The 19,475-nt window shown below is 36.5% G+C and overlaps 1 protein-coding gene and 1 long non-coding RNA gene across 2 annotated transcripts; both read left to right on the top strand.

The window, feature by feature from the left end:
• Positions 1-345: 345 nt before the first annotated feature.
• LOC128246383 (uncharacterized) lies at positions 346-2,314 on the top strand. The gene is made up of 3 exons (XM_052964566.1): positions 346-384; positions 1,389-1,652; positions 2,027-2,314. Exons 1-3 carry the CDS (start codon positions 346-348, stop codon positions 2,312-2,314), a joined length of 591 nt encoding a protein of 196 aa, XP_052820526.1.
• A 9,268-nt stretch (positions 2,315-11,582) lies between these two features.
• LOC128245404 (uncharacterized) lies at positions 11,583-15,969 on the top strand. Its single transcript, XR_008263142.1, has 3 exons — positions 11,583-11,712; positions 14,173-14,315; positions 15,735-15,969. It is a non-coding gene; the product is annotated as an uncharacterized LOC128245404 (long non-coding RNA).
• The last annotated feature ends 3,506 nt before the right edge of the window (positions 15,970-19,475 follow it).

The following is a 19,475-nucleotide window of genomic DNA, read 5'->3' as shown; positions in this document are numbered from 1 at the left end:
GTGCGTTTAAGCTATTATTCTAGTATACTAAACAATTATATAATAGTTTTCAGTAACATCAAATGTTTACTTAAAATAACTAGGATTCTAAGTTCATTTTTACATGTTATACAGTATTTATCTATTGCTTGAATATATATGTTATTATTATATAATTACAGGTATTCCTATGTTGGGGACCTAATGTCAACTCCACATTCACACACCTCGACCATGCCAACACACGATTTTCATATGTTGGGTTCACAAAAAGACACCCAAGAGCAATGTGCTAGGCTTTAGGTAGAAAATGAGAACCTTAAGAAGGAAAATGAAGATCTGAAGAAAGAAAATGAGGATCTTAGAATGCAGCTCAAGACGGGACTCAGCATGGGCTACCTGATGGTAATATTTATAATTGTTTTGATAGTTTTTTTATTTATTTCAGATTTGGCCATTTTTAATATGCTTATTACCGAATGCAAATACAGCACTAGGAACAACAACCAAGCTACCGATAGTACAGCTGAATCATTAATATCATCTTTCTATGCTCACTGCTGTCTCCTAAGGGGAACATAAAACTGTGACTATTATATGAAAGGAAACATTACTTCAATAATGACAGACTTATCTTCCCTTTCATATTTCAAATGATTTTTGCTTGTCTGAAGCTCCTTTGAAACTTTCATTGTTTGTATTCTTGTAAAACAAAAATATAACACACAATCAATGATTGAATTTAACATTTATCTGGTGATTCTGTTGTGTCTTGCTTTTTATGTACACAAAACATCTTTGACCCGTTTAAGCTGAATTTCCTGTCTTCATGGATATCTTTAATAATTGTTATCAAAACTAGTCCTCTTTATTTTTCAGATATTGTTACCCCAACGAAGGTTGAATTTTTAAAACAGCTTGCTTCATCATTTGAGGTAATATTACTTAATTATTACTGGTTGTTTGCATGCAGTCATGGAAATTAGACTTTCGGATGAACAAGCCCGATTTCATATACTCTTGCTTGGCAATTTTTTTAACAAGCCCTGCTATATAAAATTAAGAACTTGAGCAAGCCCGGATGACATTTTGCCAGTGCAGGGCTTGCGGGCTTGTGCTAATTTCGACCACTGTGTTTGTAATGGGTGATCTGAATTTCCACTGCACTTCATTGTTTTAAAAGGCATTCCGTATTGAGTATGAGAAAATACTTAACTATAGAGTTGAGTTAAAGAAATATTTGCACATCGCCAATGACAAACTTCTTAAACTCTGTTTTAATCAAATAAATATATTAATCCATGAATGCAATTGAAAAAATATTTTGCCGGTAACATTTAATATTCCTATGTCACATAAGAAATTTATGCCCTTTATTTAATTTTGAAAATTAAATCCTTGTATTTAAGATGGAAACTCGATCGACCAAACAAAAGGTGCTGCAGCCAACACCATTGAGATTGACTTACAATACTCAATCCACCCCAAACCGATACAGTTCTCAATCCCCACCAAACCGACGCAGTTCTCAATCCCCACCAAACAGACTTGTTGAAGAAGACACTAAAGCAGAGGTTGTGCTGCCAAGTTCTGGGGTCATGGATGAATCAACTGGGAATCAGGAGGATGTTTCCCATGTACAAAGAACATGTCACTGGGAAGAGTGTGTCACGGTAATTTTACAGCTTGTATGAGTGTTAACTCAACATTGCATCCACCCATGGCCATCAAATTTGACATGGAGGCTGGGGGTGACCAGTAGATAACCCCTTTTGATGTCATAGGATCAACACCATAAGCCTATAACAGTTTCTTGAAGAAATTCATTTAAAATAAGGGTCTATTTATTAATTGTCTCTGCCCTTGCATTTATATGAAGAAGCAAGCTTACAATTAAGATACATATATTGTTCTATCAGAGTAGCTTGATCAGAGATGGAATTTGTCCATGTTCAAAAAGTATATTGTTTAAAGTAAATTGTACAATTATAGTTTGTTCATTTTAAACCATTATTAAATCAAACATAATTGTTTTCCTTTTTTACAGAGTTCAGATGTGAGGAAAGTGTGTCTGGTTCCTGACCTTGAAGTTTTTATAAGCCAGGCGCAGCTTTCCCAAGTACAGCATTTGGGGGCAAGTAACCCGAGGAAAATGACGATAGCCTTGATGGACATTATGTTCACGAGAGATCAGCTGGCTAAGTCTAGTGCCAAGGGGTCAAAGAGAGCACACAATGCCAAAATTGACACTGTAAAATTGCCGTCCACAGCAGTTCTTACAATTAAGCAGTTTGTGTTGAACCATTTTACCATGCTTAGAAGATTCAGTGTTTAATGACGTCATTAATAGCAAGTGTGCCACTGCAAGAAGGGCTTTGAATAAAAACAAATAACTTTTAATTAAAGCAATATTTTAGAGTGTACATATGATGGCCTGTTACGTTACCAAATGCATGTAAACGTGTTTCTTGTATATATTTATATAAATTTTTGGACATATTTGCTGTTTAATATTGTGTTTTATCCTTTAGCTTGCTGACAACATTAATTGACTTGAGATTCAACTGGTAACTGCAAGCTTGCGCAAGCCTTTGCAAGCGTTCCAGTGTTATGAAGCGCAAGTTGCAAGCCTAATAAGCCGCAAGCTTGCACAAGCTTTTTTGATTAGTCGCAAGCTTGCCGCAATGTTCCAATTCTGAGCTTGTAGCAAGCTTTTCCAGCAAGCTTGCCACAAGCTTGCTGCAAGCATTTAAAAAAGCTTGCAGTTTTGGTTTGGGATATCTATCAGTCATTCATTCATGTTTCGTTTTATAAATATAAGTTGGGTAAACACACCGGCACATCAGTGAAATTTGATGTCCAGCCATCAGCATGTACGGGTTCAATATCAGACACGTCGTCATCAGACGTGTCACTCTCCTCGTGCTCGAGTGCCTCGGTCGGTAACTCGATGTCAGACCCGATGTCACTCTCACCAAAGCCGGAAAATACCGACGCGTCATCATTGCTGTCAAAGTTTTAAAGTTGTCAATAAGAGCCGAAAATTGGTTATGAAATTAAATGGCAAATGACTGAATATGTACCAAAATATTCTTGTGTATTCTTCGCTTGTCTCAACAGATGTTTATTTCTGCGTATTCATAACAATATACTTACTTTGATCAACAGAAGTAGGGGCGTATTTTTATGACGGGATTAGCATTCTGTAAAGAAACAGAAGTGACCATGTCCCCTGTTTTTACGACCCAGACGAAAACAATGCCCGTGTTTGTTTAGCATCAAAAGAATCCGACAGTAACACAACCCTGCACCATGACCTGTGACGTCAGGGGCTCTATCAATAGCTTTATTATACCCCCACAAACCAAGTTTGAGGGGGTATATAGGAGTCAGCTTGTCGGTCGGTCGGTCTGTCGGTTTTCATGGTTTCCGAACGATAACTCATGAAAGGCTAGACAGATTTGAAAAAATTTTGGTACACAGGTGTAACATAAGAAGATACAGGTCAAGTTCGATATTGGGGCTGGTGGGGCCAAGGTCAAGGTCACTGTTACTAAAAATAGAATAACGGTTTCCGGACGATAACTCATGAAAGGCTTGACAGATTTGAAAAAAATTTGGTACACAGGTGGAACATCAGAAGATACAGGTCAAGTTCAATATTGGGGCTGGTGGGGCCAAGGTCAAGGTCACTGTTACTAAAAATAGAAAAATGGTTTCCGGACGATAACTCGTGAAAGGCTTGACAGATTTGAAAAAATTTTGGTGCACAGGTGTAACATGGGAAGATACAGGTCAAGTTCGATATTGGGGCTGGTGGGGCCAAGGTCAAGGTCACTGTTACTAAAAAAAGAAAAACGGTTTCTGGACGATAACTCATGAAAGGCTAAACGGATTTGAACAATTTTTGGTACACAGGTGTAACGTCAGAAGATACAGATCAAGTTCGATATTGGGGCTGGTGGGGTCAAGGTCACTGTTACTAAAAATAGAAAAATGGTTTCCGGACGATAACTCATGAAAGGCTTGACAGATTTGAAAAAATTTTGGTACACAGGTGTAACATAAGAAGATACAGGTCAAGTTCGATATTGGGGCTGGTGGGGCCAAGGTCAAGGTCACTGTTACTAAAAATAGAAAAATGGTTTCTGCTTCATAACTTGAATTGGGCATGAGATATTGTGATGAAACTTGCTGTATAGGCAGCCTCTGTGAAGACAATGCTTGTGATTGAAAATGGGGCCAGTGGAGTAAAGGTTTTTGTGCACTGTTACAAAAATAGAAAAACGGTTTCCGGACAAACAATAAGAGCATGCATGATAAAAGAAGATGCAGTGTGCAGTAACCTTGGAGTTATGGCCTCTTTTCAAAGGAATGGTTTGCCATTCCTGTGTCCAGGCGGCATTTGGGGGTATTCGTCACTCCTGTGACAGCTCTAGTTTTATTATTGGTGGATATAAATATATGATGACATACTTGGTAGTTTTCCATGGAAAAGAACGCTTCCAAGCATGCGCGATGATCTTCGAACACGCGTTTGACCCCAATACATTTCATTCATGATTTATCGAAAATCTTTAAATAAAAACATAGTATTTTTTCGCGATTTATATATCAATCGATGTTTACACTATACAAAAAAGCATTTGTTGCGAATAAAAAAGTAACAGGTATGAAAATAAATAACCATAAACAACGAAGGGGCATTTTGGCACAATCATGTGGGAATCGATAGAGGGACATTTTGGAACAAGCATGCGGGAATCGATAAAGGGACAATTTGGAACAATCATGCGGGAATAGATAAAGGGACAATTTGGCACAATCATGCGGGAAAGGGTTAAATTCAATATTACTCCCAATAATTGTGGCCAAATCTTTTTTATGTGAATACATTTTTTATAGATAATTAAATTATCTAATAAATAGTGTCAATGATGAAATAAAATTATTTTATTTCATCTGTGAATGCATTTCCAAGATGGAATTGTTACATTTCTTAAAATGTCATAACTTCATTAAATCAAAGGGTAAAGAAATGCTGGGATCGATCTAAATTTTATTACCCCTATCATAAAAAAGACCCATCTGGATTAAAAAGCAGACAACAGATGTTCTTGTGTATAATACACTAGTGTTGGGAATCAGTTCCAATTTTACTATCGATGATCGGTTCCACTCAAGTAACCGATTATCGATAGTACAATCGTTTCATAAATACTATATAGTACCTGAATTGTTGTTTTATTCATGTATAGTATTAAAATCTAAATCATTATATGCATATATGTTATGTCTATAACTGAAGTTATTACACACGTGATCGCTACAGTACATTGTCCGTACAATATGGCGAATATTTCGACCGTATAAATACATAAATTCTGCGTTTACGGATGGTAAATATTAAGGTAGTATCTTTAGAATATGCGCAGAGTACCCGCATTGGAACACAATTTACTCGCGTGTGTTTTGTTTTTCGAAGGATTGCTTAGTTTAAGCCTGAAACTCGATACAGATTTTATTTATGTGAGTACATTGTCCATATCAGTCTGATTACTGTGTGTTTTAGCGCAAAAAGCAGGAATATGAAACAAAAGTTTACAAAATATTGATTAGATATGCAAATGTTTACTTCGTTGTAAGTTTCAAGTGATAGGTTCGTGTTTAAGAAAAGTTCTGGACAATTTTCAAAGCGAGTACATTGTCCGTACAAAATATTTATGAGTACATTGTCCGGACGATTTCATGCTTAAGGCATTTCTCATTAATAATTCTATACTGTTCCCTTCTTTGTAGATTATGCTGCACTACAAGTCTGTCCCTACTTAATACGCTTTCCAGACAAGATCTGAATTTAGTCGGATGAAGATTTCGTGTAAGTTAGCACTTTATCCGTCTATTATGAAATTTCTTCGATGTGTATTTTAATAGAAATATTCCCTATAATAATAAACTCATCCATTTCTTTAAACAATTTTTGATGTGGAAACTGAACGAAGAACACTTATTTATGATATTAAGTGTGCTATGTATTATTTGTATAGTATACTATACATACAGTAAGAAAACAGTACAAAACATAACCTAAATTCGATTTTTACTCTAGAAATCTAGTATTTTAGTGCGTAGTGCGTCGTGCATCGTCCGTCAACAATTTACTTAAAAGGCATCTCCTCCTTAACCGCGGGCCAATATTATTAAAACTTCATAGGGATGTTCCTTGGGTGGTCTTCTATCAAAGTTGTTCAAAGAATTCAATTCCATGCAGAACTCTGGTTGCCATGGCAACCAAAAGGAAAAACTTTAAAAATCTTCTTCTCCCAAACCACAAGGCTTAGGCCGTTGATATATGGTAGGTAGGATCACCAAATGGTCCTCTACCAAGATTGTTCAAATTATGGCCCTTGGGTCAAAATTGGCCCAGCCCCGGGGGGTCATGGGTTTTCTCTATATGTTTATAGTGAAAACTTCAAAAATCTTCTCCTCTGAACTTACTTGGCCTAGAGCTTAGATATTTGGCATGATTCATCGTCTAGTGGACCTCTACAAAGTTTGTTCAAATCATGGCCCTTGGGTCAAAATTGGCCCCGCCCCGGGGGGTCATGGGTATTCTCTAAACGTTTATAGTTAAAACTTCAAAAATCTTCTCCTCTGAACTTACTTGGACTAGAGCTTAGATATTTGGCATGATTCATCGTCTAGTGGACCTTTACAAAGATTGTTCAAATTATGGCCTTGGGGTCAAAATTGGCGCCGCCCCTGGGGGTCATGGGTTTTCTCTATATGATTATAGTGAAAACTTCAAAAATCTTCTCCTTTGAACTTACTTGGACTAGAGCTTAGATATTTGGCATGATTCATCGTCTAGTGGACTTCTACAAAGATTGTTCAAATTATGGCCTTGGGGTCAAAATTGGCCCCGCCCCGGGGGGTCATGGGTATTCTCTATATGTTTATAGTTAAAACTTCAAAAATCTTCTCCTTTGAACTTACTTGGACTAGAGCTTAGATATTTGGCATGATTCATCGTCTAGTGGACCTCTACAAAGATTGTTCAAATTATGGCCTTGGGGTCAAAATTGGCCCCGCCCCCTTGGGGGGTCATGGGTTTTCTCTATATGTTTATAGTGAAAACTTCAAAAATCATCTCCTCTGAACTTACGTGGCTTAGAGCTTAGATATTTGGCATGATTCATCGTCTAGTGGACCTCTACAAAATTTGTTCAAATTATGGCCCTGGGGTCAAAATTGGCCACATCCCGGGGCTGATGGGTTTTCTCTATATGTGTTATAGTGAAAACTTAAAAAATCTTCTCCGAACTCACAAAGACAAGTAAGGTCTTAATTTAAACTGGATAACATATTTAGTACACATACCAATTTTCAATATGGGCCACATACATTTCAATATGGGCCACATACAACAATTAATAACAAATATACATGTATAGATACACACGTAAAATCAAGTAGTGACAAGAGCTTAGATATTTGGCATGATATATCATCTAGTTGACTTGTACCAATATTGTTCAATCTTTGGCCCTGGGGTCAAAAAATGGCCCCACCCGGGCGGTCATGGGTTTCCTTATATATGTATATGATGAAAACTTAAAAAATCTTCTTCTCCGAAACCAAAAGGCGAAGGCCTTTAGATATTTGGTATGAAGCATCGTTTATTGGACCACTTTTAAGATTGTTCAAACTTTAGCCCTGGGGTCAAAATTGGCCATGCCCTGTGTTCATAGGCTTAGGTTTTCAATATTTGTATATAATAGAAGCATAAAAAAAAATTCTCTCCGAATTCACAAGGACTAGAGCTATTTGGCATAATACATCATTAAGTGGACCTCTACCTTTATTGTCCAAACTTTGGCATTGGGGTAAAAAATGACCCAGACTTCTAAAAAACCTTAACTACTTTGAACCATCCAGATTTCTTATCAAACCAATGTGCAATATATGACAGGTGAGCGATTCAGGGCCATTTGGCCCTCTTGTTAGTTTATTGATATATAATATGCTCTATCCAATATGTCAAGTTATTCAAATGATGCTTAATTAAGAATAATCCCACCGTCTATTATTTGCATATTCATTAATTGTGTTGCTAATTTAATGTATAGTACATGTAAATCCATGCCATCTATTAAAATGATTTTTATTAGTTCGTCTGTTTGTGGGTTGAGAGTCTGGCTGTTCGTTGACTGCGCCTCCTTAAGAACCAATTATATATTCAACCAAACTTTGGTACACATATTGCACTATAAAGTATACACATATCGCAACAACAACATTTTTACTTCTACATTGTTTAAGTTACGTTCAGTTTTCGACTTTGAAACAACATACGAGGGTTATAGTTCGCTCTTGTTTAGTAAAACAATGCATAGGCGTACAATGCTTTGCATTTTATTTCAGAATGCGACGGAAGAAGTCCACACTCTCGCTCTGTAGACCCAAACAAAAACGAACTGGAAGAAATACTACTAAAAGAGGCATGCAAAATGATTTGAACCGTGAAACCAAAAAGCGGAAAACTTTCTTTTCCCCAGCCAAATTGTTTTCTCCAGCAAAATGCCATACACAAGTAATTCTTCAAGGAATGACACCAGTTCTATCTCCTATGAAATCACCATTCCGTTCCCCTCTCTACAAGGTTTCGCCACCAAAAAAACGTGCCCGAAAAGGCACATCAGCAAGAGCACTTTTTGAAAAAGCTGACAGAAGCAGTTCTTTAGAACATCTGAAAAGATGCTTACCCGATCTTGACTGCATACAATTAAATTTTGACTTTGTTTTTGAAAGTGATGTTGCGTATCTGGTAAATGATGAGGACAGTCAATGTGTGTCAAACAATCAAAAGAGCTCTGTCGAACTAAATGAATTCGAAATCAGTGAATCTGCGTTTGAAAACAGTGATTCGTCACCTCATGATATCAATGCGATTGATAATGCTGAAAGTGTATCCAACATAACAGGTCAAAATCAAAATTCACCAGAAAAACTATCAAGTCCTTCGTCTAAAATTGAGATCGATAACCGTAAAATAGCATCCAAAAGTAAGTACACTGGTGCAAATATCTCAGTTGTTGCTGATAAAATTCAAAAGCTGAGGTAATCGAATTGTTAGCCTCGAAAGACAGATTGGACCATGTATTGCTTCAGTTTTTTGAACAGGTACGCGACAAACGCTTCCCCTTCAATAATATGTCTTTTCGGCAGTTTGGACAGAGGTGGTTAAGTGGTTTCAATGCAGTACATCGACTTAAATGCGATATTCAGAAGTCACAAAACAGTTTTGGAGATTAGGATACAAATTGTTCGGCGCTCAATTCACAAACTTTATGGGCGGGTACAAACATCACGGCCAAGTCATTAACAATGAAACAGTAAAGGGTTTTTTTCCCCCCGGCTTCTGCGAGCATTAACTTTGCTGTCCCGAATGACAAAATCTGACGGCAGTTTGTCTTGTATGACACTTGTAGGGAACGCCCACCAGGACTTTTCGTGGATGTTTTGGAGTGATTTAGTAAAAGTTTGGAAAGAAAATCGTGTTGTCTGACATTCGACGGGAAGAAATTAAAACAGGGCCTTACGGAAAACGCAGGTGATGTGGACCTATTAGGCTTTGAACAAGGCACAGCACTAAATGAGAGAAAAATGATTCTACAGTTTGGACTTCAAACAATTGAAAACATGCGCAAATGTCTAGCTGATTCTCATGATTTGTTGATCAACAATAACCCAGAGATACAAGCTAACTTGCGAAACTTTTTATTAGGGTCCTTGCAAACAGTAACACGCAGTATCATTGATATCAGAAAATTAAGATCACGCAAAGAGTATGTCTCGGCATTTTTTATTTGCTGAAGTACGGCTTTCCACGGCAAAGGTATGGCGCCTTTCCATCATGGAGGTGCTCGTGTTCGTTTAATCCCGACCTGCTTTTAAATACCTTCCCACAGTGCCGGCACATCAATTATTTTCTAGACTCCTGAAATTAATTTCAAATAGTTTATTACACATTTGCATGTTCATGAATAGATGGTGGCAATGAATTTAAAATCACACCAAAAATACGTTTGATTAACAAAAATGATCATGCTTAGGCGAACCCCTCTTGTCACCTTTCGCATATTGTGTCGATATCGCACGTGTCGTATTATTTCATACCGGACGTGTGTTTCCAGTCATGTGACCAGTGCTGGAAAAACTCATCTTACATACCCATGTAACTTCTTATTCCATTTATTGTATGGTTAATGAAAAATATATTACGCCATTCCAAAAAAGCGCAAATTAAATAATATATGTTTGCAAGACTTTTGATTAAAATTGATATAAATAATCTGTAAAAAACGCTAGTTTTAGTTATTTAAAAAATACTGCGCTCTATGACGTCGGTAAACAAGTCGCAAGCACATTTTGGTGTACTAGTACAAAAGTTGTAATTGTGCTGTGGTTGGCTTCGGTTTATAATATTCAATGCCCTAATCTTACACAAAAGATTGATTTTCAAATCAATTAAAACAGCTAATATCATTTCTTTCTGATATTAACTTATCTTAAGAAATTAATACCGTCAACGAAATAAGCCTTTTTTATCTTTAAACATGCATACGTATAGGATGACATGTATATAAGAGACATGTACATACCATTTTGGTGAGTGAATAGTGATCAGATCCTGAAATAAAAATAAAAACACATTTAAATCAAAACGAAATTTATTTGTTTTTAAGAAATCATTTCATGATGAAGTAAAAAGAAATGTAAATGTCACTAATAGGTTAATTAAAAATCGTCCGGACAATGTACTCATAAATATTTTTAATATTTAAATCCTAGGTTTGCAAAATTGCATCATCAAATAAAAAATCCGGCTGTAATGCGCATTGGCGTCTTGTTATATTTTAAAAGGTATTGTTGCCATAAGTGTTTCAATTTTACGTTTAAAAGTGATTTCTGCGTTGTGTTGCATTTGAAAAATTGTTTCAGGTTATAGTCGTGTTGTTCTATTTACAGAATGGGTAAGAAAGGATTACTGAAAAGTTTTCTTAAATGAAATGAAGTATTTTTTAACAATTCTTGAGTAAGATAATGCACTATTGGTGTAAATATAAGTAATGAATTGCGAGGTTGATGTCATTATCGGGGATATGAACGCAATTGGGCTGGTCAAAGTATGCGTGGAGTTATCAGACTCCACACACTTTGACCAGCCCAATTGTGATCAAACCCCGATAATGACATCAACCCCGCAATTCATTCCTTAAATAGATCTCATTGAGGCTAAATGCAGTGCACAGGAACCATAACTCTAGCTGCAGTAATTTTTTAGTTATTGTCCTTTGTTATTTCTATACTTATTCTTTTGTCTGGGGCATGGCTTTCAAATCTTTGAGGTATTGATTTCAAACTTTATATACTGATATATATCTCAGTGAGGAGAAGTGCAATGAACAAGAGAGATATACTTTCAGAGTATGACACATATATACTTACTGTGTGTGACACGTATACTTATTGTGTGTGATGTATATACTTTCTAAGTGTTACACATATTATTTCAGGGTGTGACACGTGTATTGACAACATGCTTGATGACCTTCTGGAGGTCCTGGAAGTTGATGTGGAGAGTGTAAAGGGCAGGCTGTATTGTCCATTGGTGTTGTGGCCATGAAAAGACTTAAGAGAGGGCGAACGCTTTTATATTCACTCTTGCAGGTATTTTAAAATCATGGATGTCTGTTGTGTTCTAAGTAGGGATGCAAACAAATATTTGAATAATCGATTAAACGTTTGGTATTCGAATGTCTATATCAGTATTCGAATATTTGATGTTTTGTTATTGAATAAACAAAATAATAAATATTTTGCCTTACACACTGTTGCTGTGTGCAAAGTAAATGGTTGTCTTGTATTTAAAGCGATTTGCCCATAACACCAGAGGTGTGAATGTGAAGACAATACACTATACAGGCTTCATATGTCACTTAGGGACATATCGTCGGATACTATAAAAAGTCCCCGTCATTTTACAACAACTGGCTATTATACAAGTGACATCAAACATTTTAATTATTTTCGGTAAATTTAAATGCCTTTGCAAATTAAGGATTTAAGGAATCGGCCTTCACACCAATGTATTGCCTTGCCTGCAAATTAAGCTGTGCAACAATTTGCTTAAATCGCCCTGATGCTATAAATGACGTGCTACAATAATGTTGTTACATGTATGTGCTTTATACTGTTTTCCATGTTTTCAATATAATATTCATGCTTTGAAATGAAACTGTATATTATAGCATTTAAAGGTATATTTCCTCTATTTATGTACAATTAGTCAAAATCCATGAATGATGCTAGTTTCCGAGTTGGTTTTTCCGTAGTTATATTTAGTAGAGGTCAATCCCCGAACGAGGCTACTCGTCCTACGGAAAGACCCTCCATTGGCACATTACGCAATTGATAAGAGATCAATCAGTTCCACATTGTTTACAAATATGAAGGCAGTGGAATTGAAACTATTTGATTTTGGTTTTTGTTTGTTGTATTGGGTTTTTTTCTTTCTGAAAATGGGGAATTTCATAGGCTCATTTGGGGTAATCAGCGTCCGCCGATCATAATGGCTTCGACAAAGAAGGTAAAAATGCCCCGACTGTTACTTTAGCGAATAATAATAATAGTTTACTACATTACTTCTAAAAGATGTATTTTGATATTTGAATATCAATTTTGCCATTCGTTTGCATTTCTATTTCTAAGCTTTTCATATTATGCTTTCTGTTTCAGCCCGTTTAAAATTCCATAATCGATAAGACCACATAATATTTTAACATAGCTAAGCATAGGTGCAACTGCTGCAAATGTGACGTGATGCAACAAATGACTGCTGTAATGACATTTTTCATTAATCTGGGATATCTTGCTAGCGACTTGTGAAAATGAAATGGTTCAAGATTAAGAGAAATATTGAGGGTGGTGAGTGATTCAAAACTGCTTGCAGTTTAAATGGTCTTGTAATTGTTGACAAATTTCAGTCCAAAATTCATTGGAGCACTAAGCATCAGCATTATTATGCTCCCCAAAGAGAGAGCATATAGTTGCTGCTGATTGTCCGATGTCCATCTGTCCATGATCACATCCCTGTTTGAGAATAACTTCAAAACTATACTGATGGGATTGAAATAAAACTTGTTTATAGATAGATGCCAATGAGAGGAAGTGCAGTGCATGGAAACCATAATTCTATCATGCGTATTAGGATATTGTCCCTCTTAACCAATTTTTATAAGTGATGCTTACCGGTATCCATACTATATCTTGGAAGAAAATAAATAGAATGGTATAAAACTAGGTACATAGATAGATGGCAAGGAGAGAAAGTGCAGTGTTCAAGAACCATAATCCTTTCATGTATATAATTAAGTTAGCTCCCCTTAACTATTTTTTTCATAATTGGTTTTTGTTGGGGACATATCTTGGAAAATACTAAAGGGATTGAATTAAAACTTTAAAGTGACACTCATATTTAAAATCAATACATACACATGTATAACAAACATAATTTCCAGTGATTAATCTTTAACTACTTTCTAAATAATGCATTAATGGAAAATATTAATTACTGATAACAAGATTGTAACTGTGTATTTAATAGCTGAAAATGCACCAATATTAAATGACTGGTGGGTCCTAAATGATTTAGTGATCAACTATCATCTCATTAGGTTGAAATACCGTGTTGACTACACCTTTCTTTCTAATTAAATATGGTATCCTTTGTAACAACCGTTGATTCAATTTTTATTCATCCTTTTCGGTAAATTTTGCCTGCCTAACTTTACCCTTTGTGCGGTATTTAACAGTTGTTTTAATACTTTTTGTGACTTACTTTAAGACCTTTCTGAGGCTGCTATCAAGTAACTAGATGTTCTGGGTGATACTATACAGTAATTGTTGTTACTTTTTTCTGAACAGACATCTCTAGTGAGTTGTTCAGTTACACTAATACAGTGTCTTTGACGCCACAGAACCAGCAAAATTTATTGACAGATTTACATGTTTTGGAATTCTCGACAGTAATCCTGTTTTGAACTACTCATACTTTTGTGTGGAAGTTTCATCTGATACACTCATAACTGCCTGTTCACTAAGATCTTTTTCTAGCATAGTCATTTTCAGGTACTCGATGTTGTGTGTGGGCAGAAATGCAGAGTGGACTACCACCAGTCACTGGAGCCAACTTTCCTCACAGACGAGAGACTTGTTCAGACACTGACTGCAGTTTCGAGAATAGCACTCAACTGTATACTTACACACTTCAGGTAATTCCAGAATAGCACTCAACTGTATACTTACACACTTCAGGTAATTCCAGAATAGCACTCAACTGTATACTTACACACTTCAGGTAATTCCAGAATAGCACTCAACTGTATACTTACACACTTCAGGTAATTCCAGAATAGCACTCAACTGTATACTTACACACTTCAGGTAATTCCAGAATAGCACTCAACTGTATACTTACACACTTCAGGTAATTCCAGAATAGCACTCAACTGTATACTTACACACTTCAGGTAATTCCAGAATAGCACTCAACTGTATACTTTCACACTTCAGGTAATTCCAGAATAGCACTCAACTGTATACTTACACACTTCAGGTAATTCCAGAATAGCACTCAACTGTATACTTACACACTTCAGGTAATTCCAGAATAGCACTCAACTGTATACTTTCACACTTCAGGTAATTCCAGAATAGCACTCAACTGTATACTTACACACTTCAGGTAATTCCAGAATAGCACTCAACTGTATACTTACACACTTCAGGTAATTCCAGAATAGCACTCAACTGTATACTTTCACACTTCAGGTAATTCCAGAATAGCACTCAACTGTATACTTTCACACTTCAGGTAATTCCAGAATAGCACTCAACTGTATACTTACACACTTCAGGTAATTCCAGAATAGCACTCAACTGTATACTTACACACTTCAGGTAATTCCAGAATAGCACTCAACTGTATACTTACACACTTCAGGTAATTCCAGAATAGCACTCAACTGTATACTTACACACTTCAGGTAATTCCAGAATAGCACTCAACTGTATACTTACACACTTCAGGTAATTCCAGAATAGCACTCAACTGTATACTTACACACTTCAGGTAATTCCAGAATAGCACTCAACTGTATACTTACACACTTCAGGTAAAACACATTTTAAATGGTGTGCAGGGACTAAACAGGGATAAGGATCAATAATAACACTAAAGCTGTATCATGTTCTTTATTTTATGTAAATCTATAAATTATCTCTGGAGAAACATTAAATTTAGTCTCCATATCTCAGAAAATGTAGCTGTCCGAGGGCCTGTTTTCATCAATGAGTATCACTGTCTTTCAATTGCTGTTGTGGTACAGTTTTTCATAGCAAAAGGAAAAATGTGTAGTATTTTCTTAGTTACGTGTACACTCTTAGAAGTTAGGAAAAGTAATAGTTTTTAATCCAAAAAGAAGAAAGGTAAATTGCATAAAGGTGTAGGCACACAGCGAAATGATTCCGGGTCATTGTATCCCTTCAATTAGTTCCTACAAACAATGTTTCTCCCCTCTTTAGTAGCATTTGATGATGTGCACATTGCATTTTGGTATGTATTTTTAAGTTTACACATGATTTATATCATATTTGAAGACATTAATGTGGTTTTAAATGATATTTTGCAGGACCTTTTTCCTTGGTGGATGGATTCAGAGATGACCAAGAGATGCAGCCATGACTGTGTCACATGGAAGTTAAAGATACTGGACTTAAACAAATGATAATAATCTTGATATGGTTTTCTGGTGTTGAATTAAAAGACAAAGTGTCAATTAATTGTCAATTTACATGATCATTACTCATTAAATTGGCATAGCAATAATTATGATTACTATCTATCTAAATACATGTAGTGATAATAGTTTTTTTGTAAATTACCTCAGTCAAATTCGTTGCTGTTGAAAAAAAAATAATTCTAAACCCATCAGGCAGGCAAAACACCAACTGATGTTGTACTGTTAACTGCTGAGGGTTTAATATCCAGTAAGCTAAAAGTCAAAAGGGACATCAGCACAAAATTTCAGATTAAGAGGTAAATTCAAATTAATATTTTTCAGTGTTAGCAGCCTGGGTTGGTGGGACCTGAGTCTGCCGTGCAGTCGTCTTAATGTAGATGAATGCTTTAGCCTGCCGCACAGTCATCCAAATGTGGATCACCATTCAGCCAGCCACGCAGACGTCCTAATGTGGATCGCTCAGTCAGCCGCGCAGTTATCCTAATGTGGATGACCATTCAGTCAGCCACGCAGTCCTCCTAATGTGGGTGACCGGTCAGTCAGCACGCAGTCGTCCTAATGTGGATGACCGTTCAGTAAGCTGCGCAGTCATCTTAATGTGGATCACCGGTCAGTCAGCCGAGCAGTCATCCTAATGTGGATGACCGTTCAGTCAGCCGCGCAGTCGTCCTAATGTGGATGACCGGTCAGTCAGCTGCCCAGTCGTCCTAATGTGGATGACTCGGGTCAGTCAGCCGCGCAGTCGTCCTAATGTGCAGTCAGCCTGGCAGTCGTCCTAATGTGGATGACCGTTCAGTCAGCTGCGCAGTCGTCCTAATGTGGATGACCACTGAGTCAGCCGCGCAGTCGTCTTTATGTGGATCATCGTTCAGTCAGCCGCGCAGTCGTTCTAATGTGCTATCAGCCACACAGTCGTCCTAATGTGGATAACCATTCAGTCAGCCGTGCAGTCATCCTAATTTGGATCACCACTTTCACTACAGTCGACTTTAATAAGACATTTAGGTGGGCAATAAATATAGCCTACAGTTTATAGTGAGATGTATTATAACATTAGTAATTTCATTCATGAAAAAGGGAACAAAACTTTGAAACTGCAATTTTTGTACAAAGTGCACTTGAAGAAACCGTTGAATGTTACAGGAAAACTTGATGCTATATTCTTATCAAATGTTAAAAATTCAGAAAATGATTTCATTTATTTGCTCAACTATTCAGTGAAACTGTTTGTAATCTCACTTTTTAAAGGGACTTGTTCATGGTTTTTAAAATGCACTTTTTTCAAAATAATTAGAATTGTTAAGAGATAGTGTGGTGAATCAATAAGAGTGTAAAAACTATGATACTGACAGTTGGAACCTTACAACAAATGTTGATATTTGCTCAAATATTTTCTGAAGACTAAAATTTTGAAAAAAGTTAGCAACGCGATTGACCACAGGGTTGTTCCATGATTGGTTGATCACATAATCATGTGATGTTACCGATGTCTTTGATATAGGTTTCCCATCATATCTATTAGAAGTTGTATATCAGTCCTTGTGGCCCAGTGTTTTTGCCTGGGTTTTCTAAATTTTTCTTGACTACCGTCGTGGGTAATCTCTCCATACTTAAACCAGAATTTTTAAATATACTTAAATTGTATTTGTTTCTGCAATTATGATATCAAATAATTAAATAATGATAAAATAAACAAAGTCAGAGGCATTTTCTGGGTAAACTTATTTTTTCAAAAAATATTATCGAGTCCCTTTAAAGCTTACAAAATTTCAATATCTGTCATCACTGACCAAAGCTGTAGCTGAAAAATACATGAATTGACGCTCTCAATTTTTAAATTTAGCAGAATTGACTCAATACATTGCATGTGGTACACCTATGCTATTATGTATGATACTATTTGTGTAAATGTTTTCCAACATAATTGAAACTGAATTGAAGATGCTTTTTTTGGACATATTATTGTTTTGATTGACTTTGCATAATAAACTATGACTAACTTCATGAGAGAAACTATTACATTTCCAACTATTGCTAAAAACAGTATAAAATAAAAATATAAAATAAATATATTCTTAAATTTAATAGTGTTCAATGAGTTTTACTGAGCTCAACTGAGCACAAAATGCTCAGCCGCAGCGTGAGCTATTATGATATCTTGATTGTCCTTCGCTGTCCGTCTGTCCTTAACATTTTCCTTTAAACAACTCCTTAACCACTCGGGCAATTTCAACCAAGCTTCACATGTATGTTCCTTGAGTGGTTCTCTTCAAAATTCCTTCAATTCAAGTTGCTCCATGCAGAACTCTGGTTGCCATGGCAACCAAAAGGAAAAATATAACTGAAAAACTTTTCAGAAACTGCTGCACTGAATTCAAAATAATTTCACAGAAATGGTGACCCTCTATCAAATTCTGCATCCCATTTTGATTCATATAAATATGGTTGCCAGGGACGGGGCTAGTTACCACTAGGTGTCCGTATGGAAAACTTTGAAATCATCTCATCAAAAACCATTGACCTGATTTTAAAATAATTTCACAAAAATGTTCCTAAGGTGACCATAATATATCAAATTCCTTCACCCCATTGTGATTCATAAAAAAATAGCCACCAGGGGTGGTCTAGTTTTCACTTAATGATTGACCCGATTTCAAAATACTTTCACAAACTTTAGAACCCTTTGTCCAATCAAGTGAGCAATTAAAGGCCATGCTGGCCCTCTTCTTGTTGATGTTCAAATGCATTTGTATTACAAACGACATCGGTTTGCATGAAAAAAGCAACAATGTTTGTCTACACAATACAGAGAAAAGGACGGTCACTCTATATAGAATAGCACATCGTTTTAATTCTTAAAATACCATCCAGAAATTGAACAACTTGTCGGTGAGTTTGTTGGTTTTTCGAATTTCGGACGATGTCTGCTGAAAGACTTGACGGATTTTGTCACATTGTACATGTCTTCAATACCATGACACACATGTCAAGTTTGAGTTGCCTTACAAATAGATCTATTTGACGAAGCTGTTGCCCCTCTTTTACATAGAATTGTCCAGTAATAAGCAACAATATGCTTAAATAGTTGTTGGTACACAGGCTTTTAACTTCATTGAATACATCGGTATTGCTCAGGATTGACTCAAGTTTTAATCCACAATTTCTTGACTGGTGTATGTCCCAATTTTAAACAAATACTTTACCATGCAGGCAGCGTGTGGGGGTATCCTCTAGTGACATACAGCGTCTCCAACAGTACAATCCCCCTGAAGTCCCCTGTAATAACATACAGTCTCATAGCATAATTTCTCTTGCGTACCCTGTAATCACATAGTCTCTATCATAGCATAATTTCCCTTGCGTACCCTGTAATGACAAACGGTCTCTCTCACAGCATAACTCCCTTGCGTCCCCTGTAATGACATACAGTCTCTCTCACAGCATAACTCCCTTGCGTCCCCTGTAATGACATACAGTCTCTCTCACTGCATAATCCCCTTGCGTCCCCTGTGATGACGTACAGTCTCTCTCACTGCCTAATCCCCTAGCGTCCCATGTGATGACGTACAGTCTCTCTCACTGCATAATCCCCTTGCGTCCCATGTGATGACGTACAGTCTCTCACTGCAT

Source organism: Mya arenaria, chromosome 9 (assembly GCF_026914265.1).
Source record: "Mya arenaria isolate MELC-2E11 chromosome 9, ASM2691426v1".
NCBI classification, from domain to species: Eukaryota; Metazoa; Mollusca; class Bivalvia; order Myida; family Myidae; genus Mya; species Mya arenaria.
This window is presented reverse-complemented; position numbering and strand designations above follow the sequence as displayed.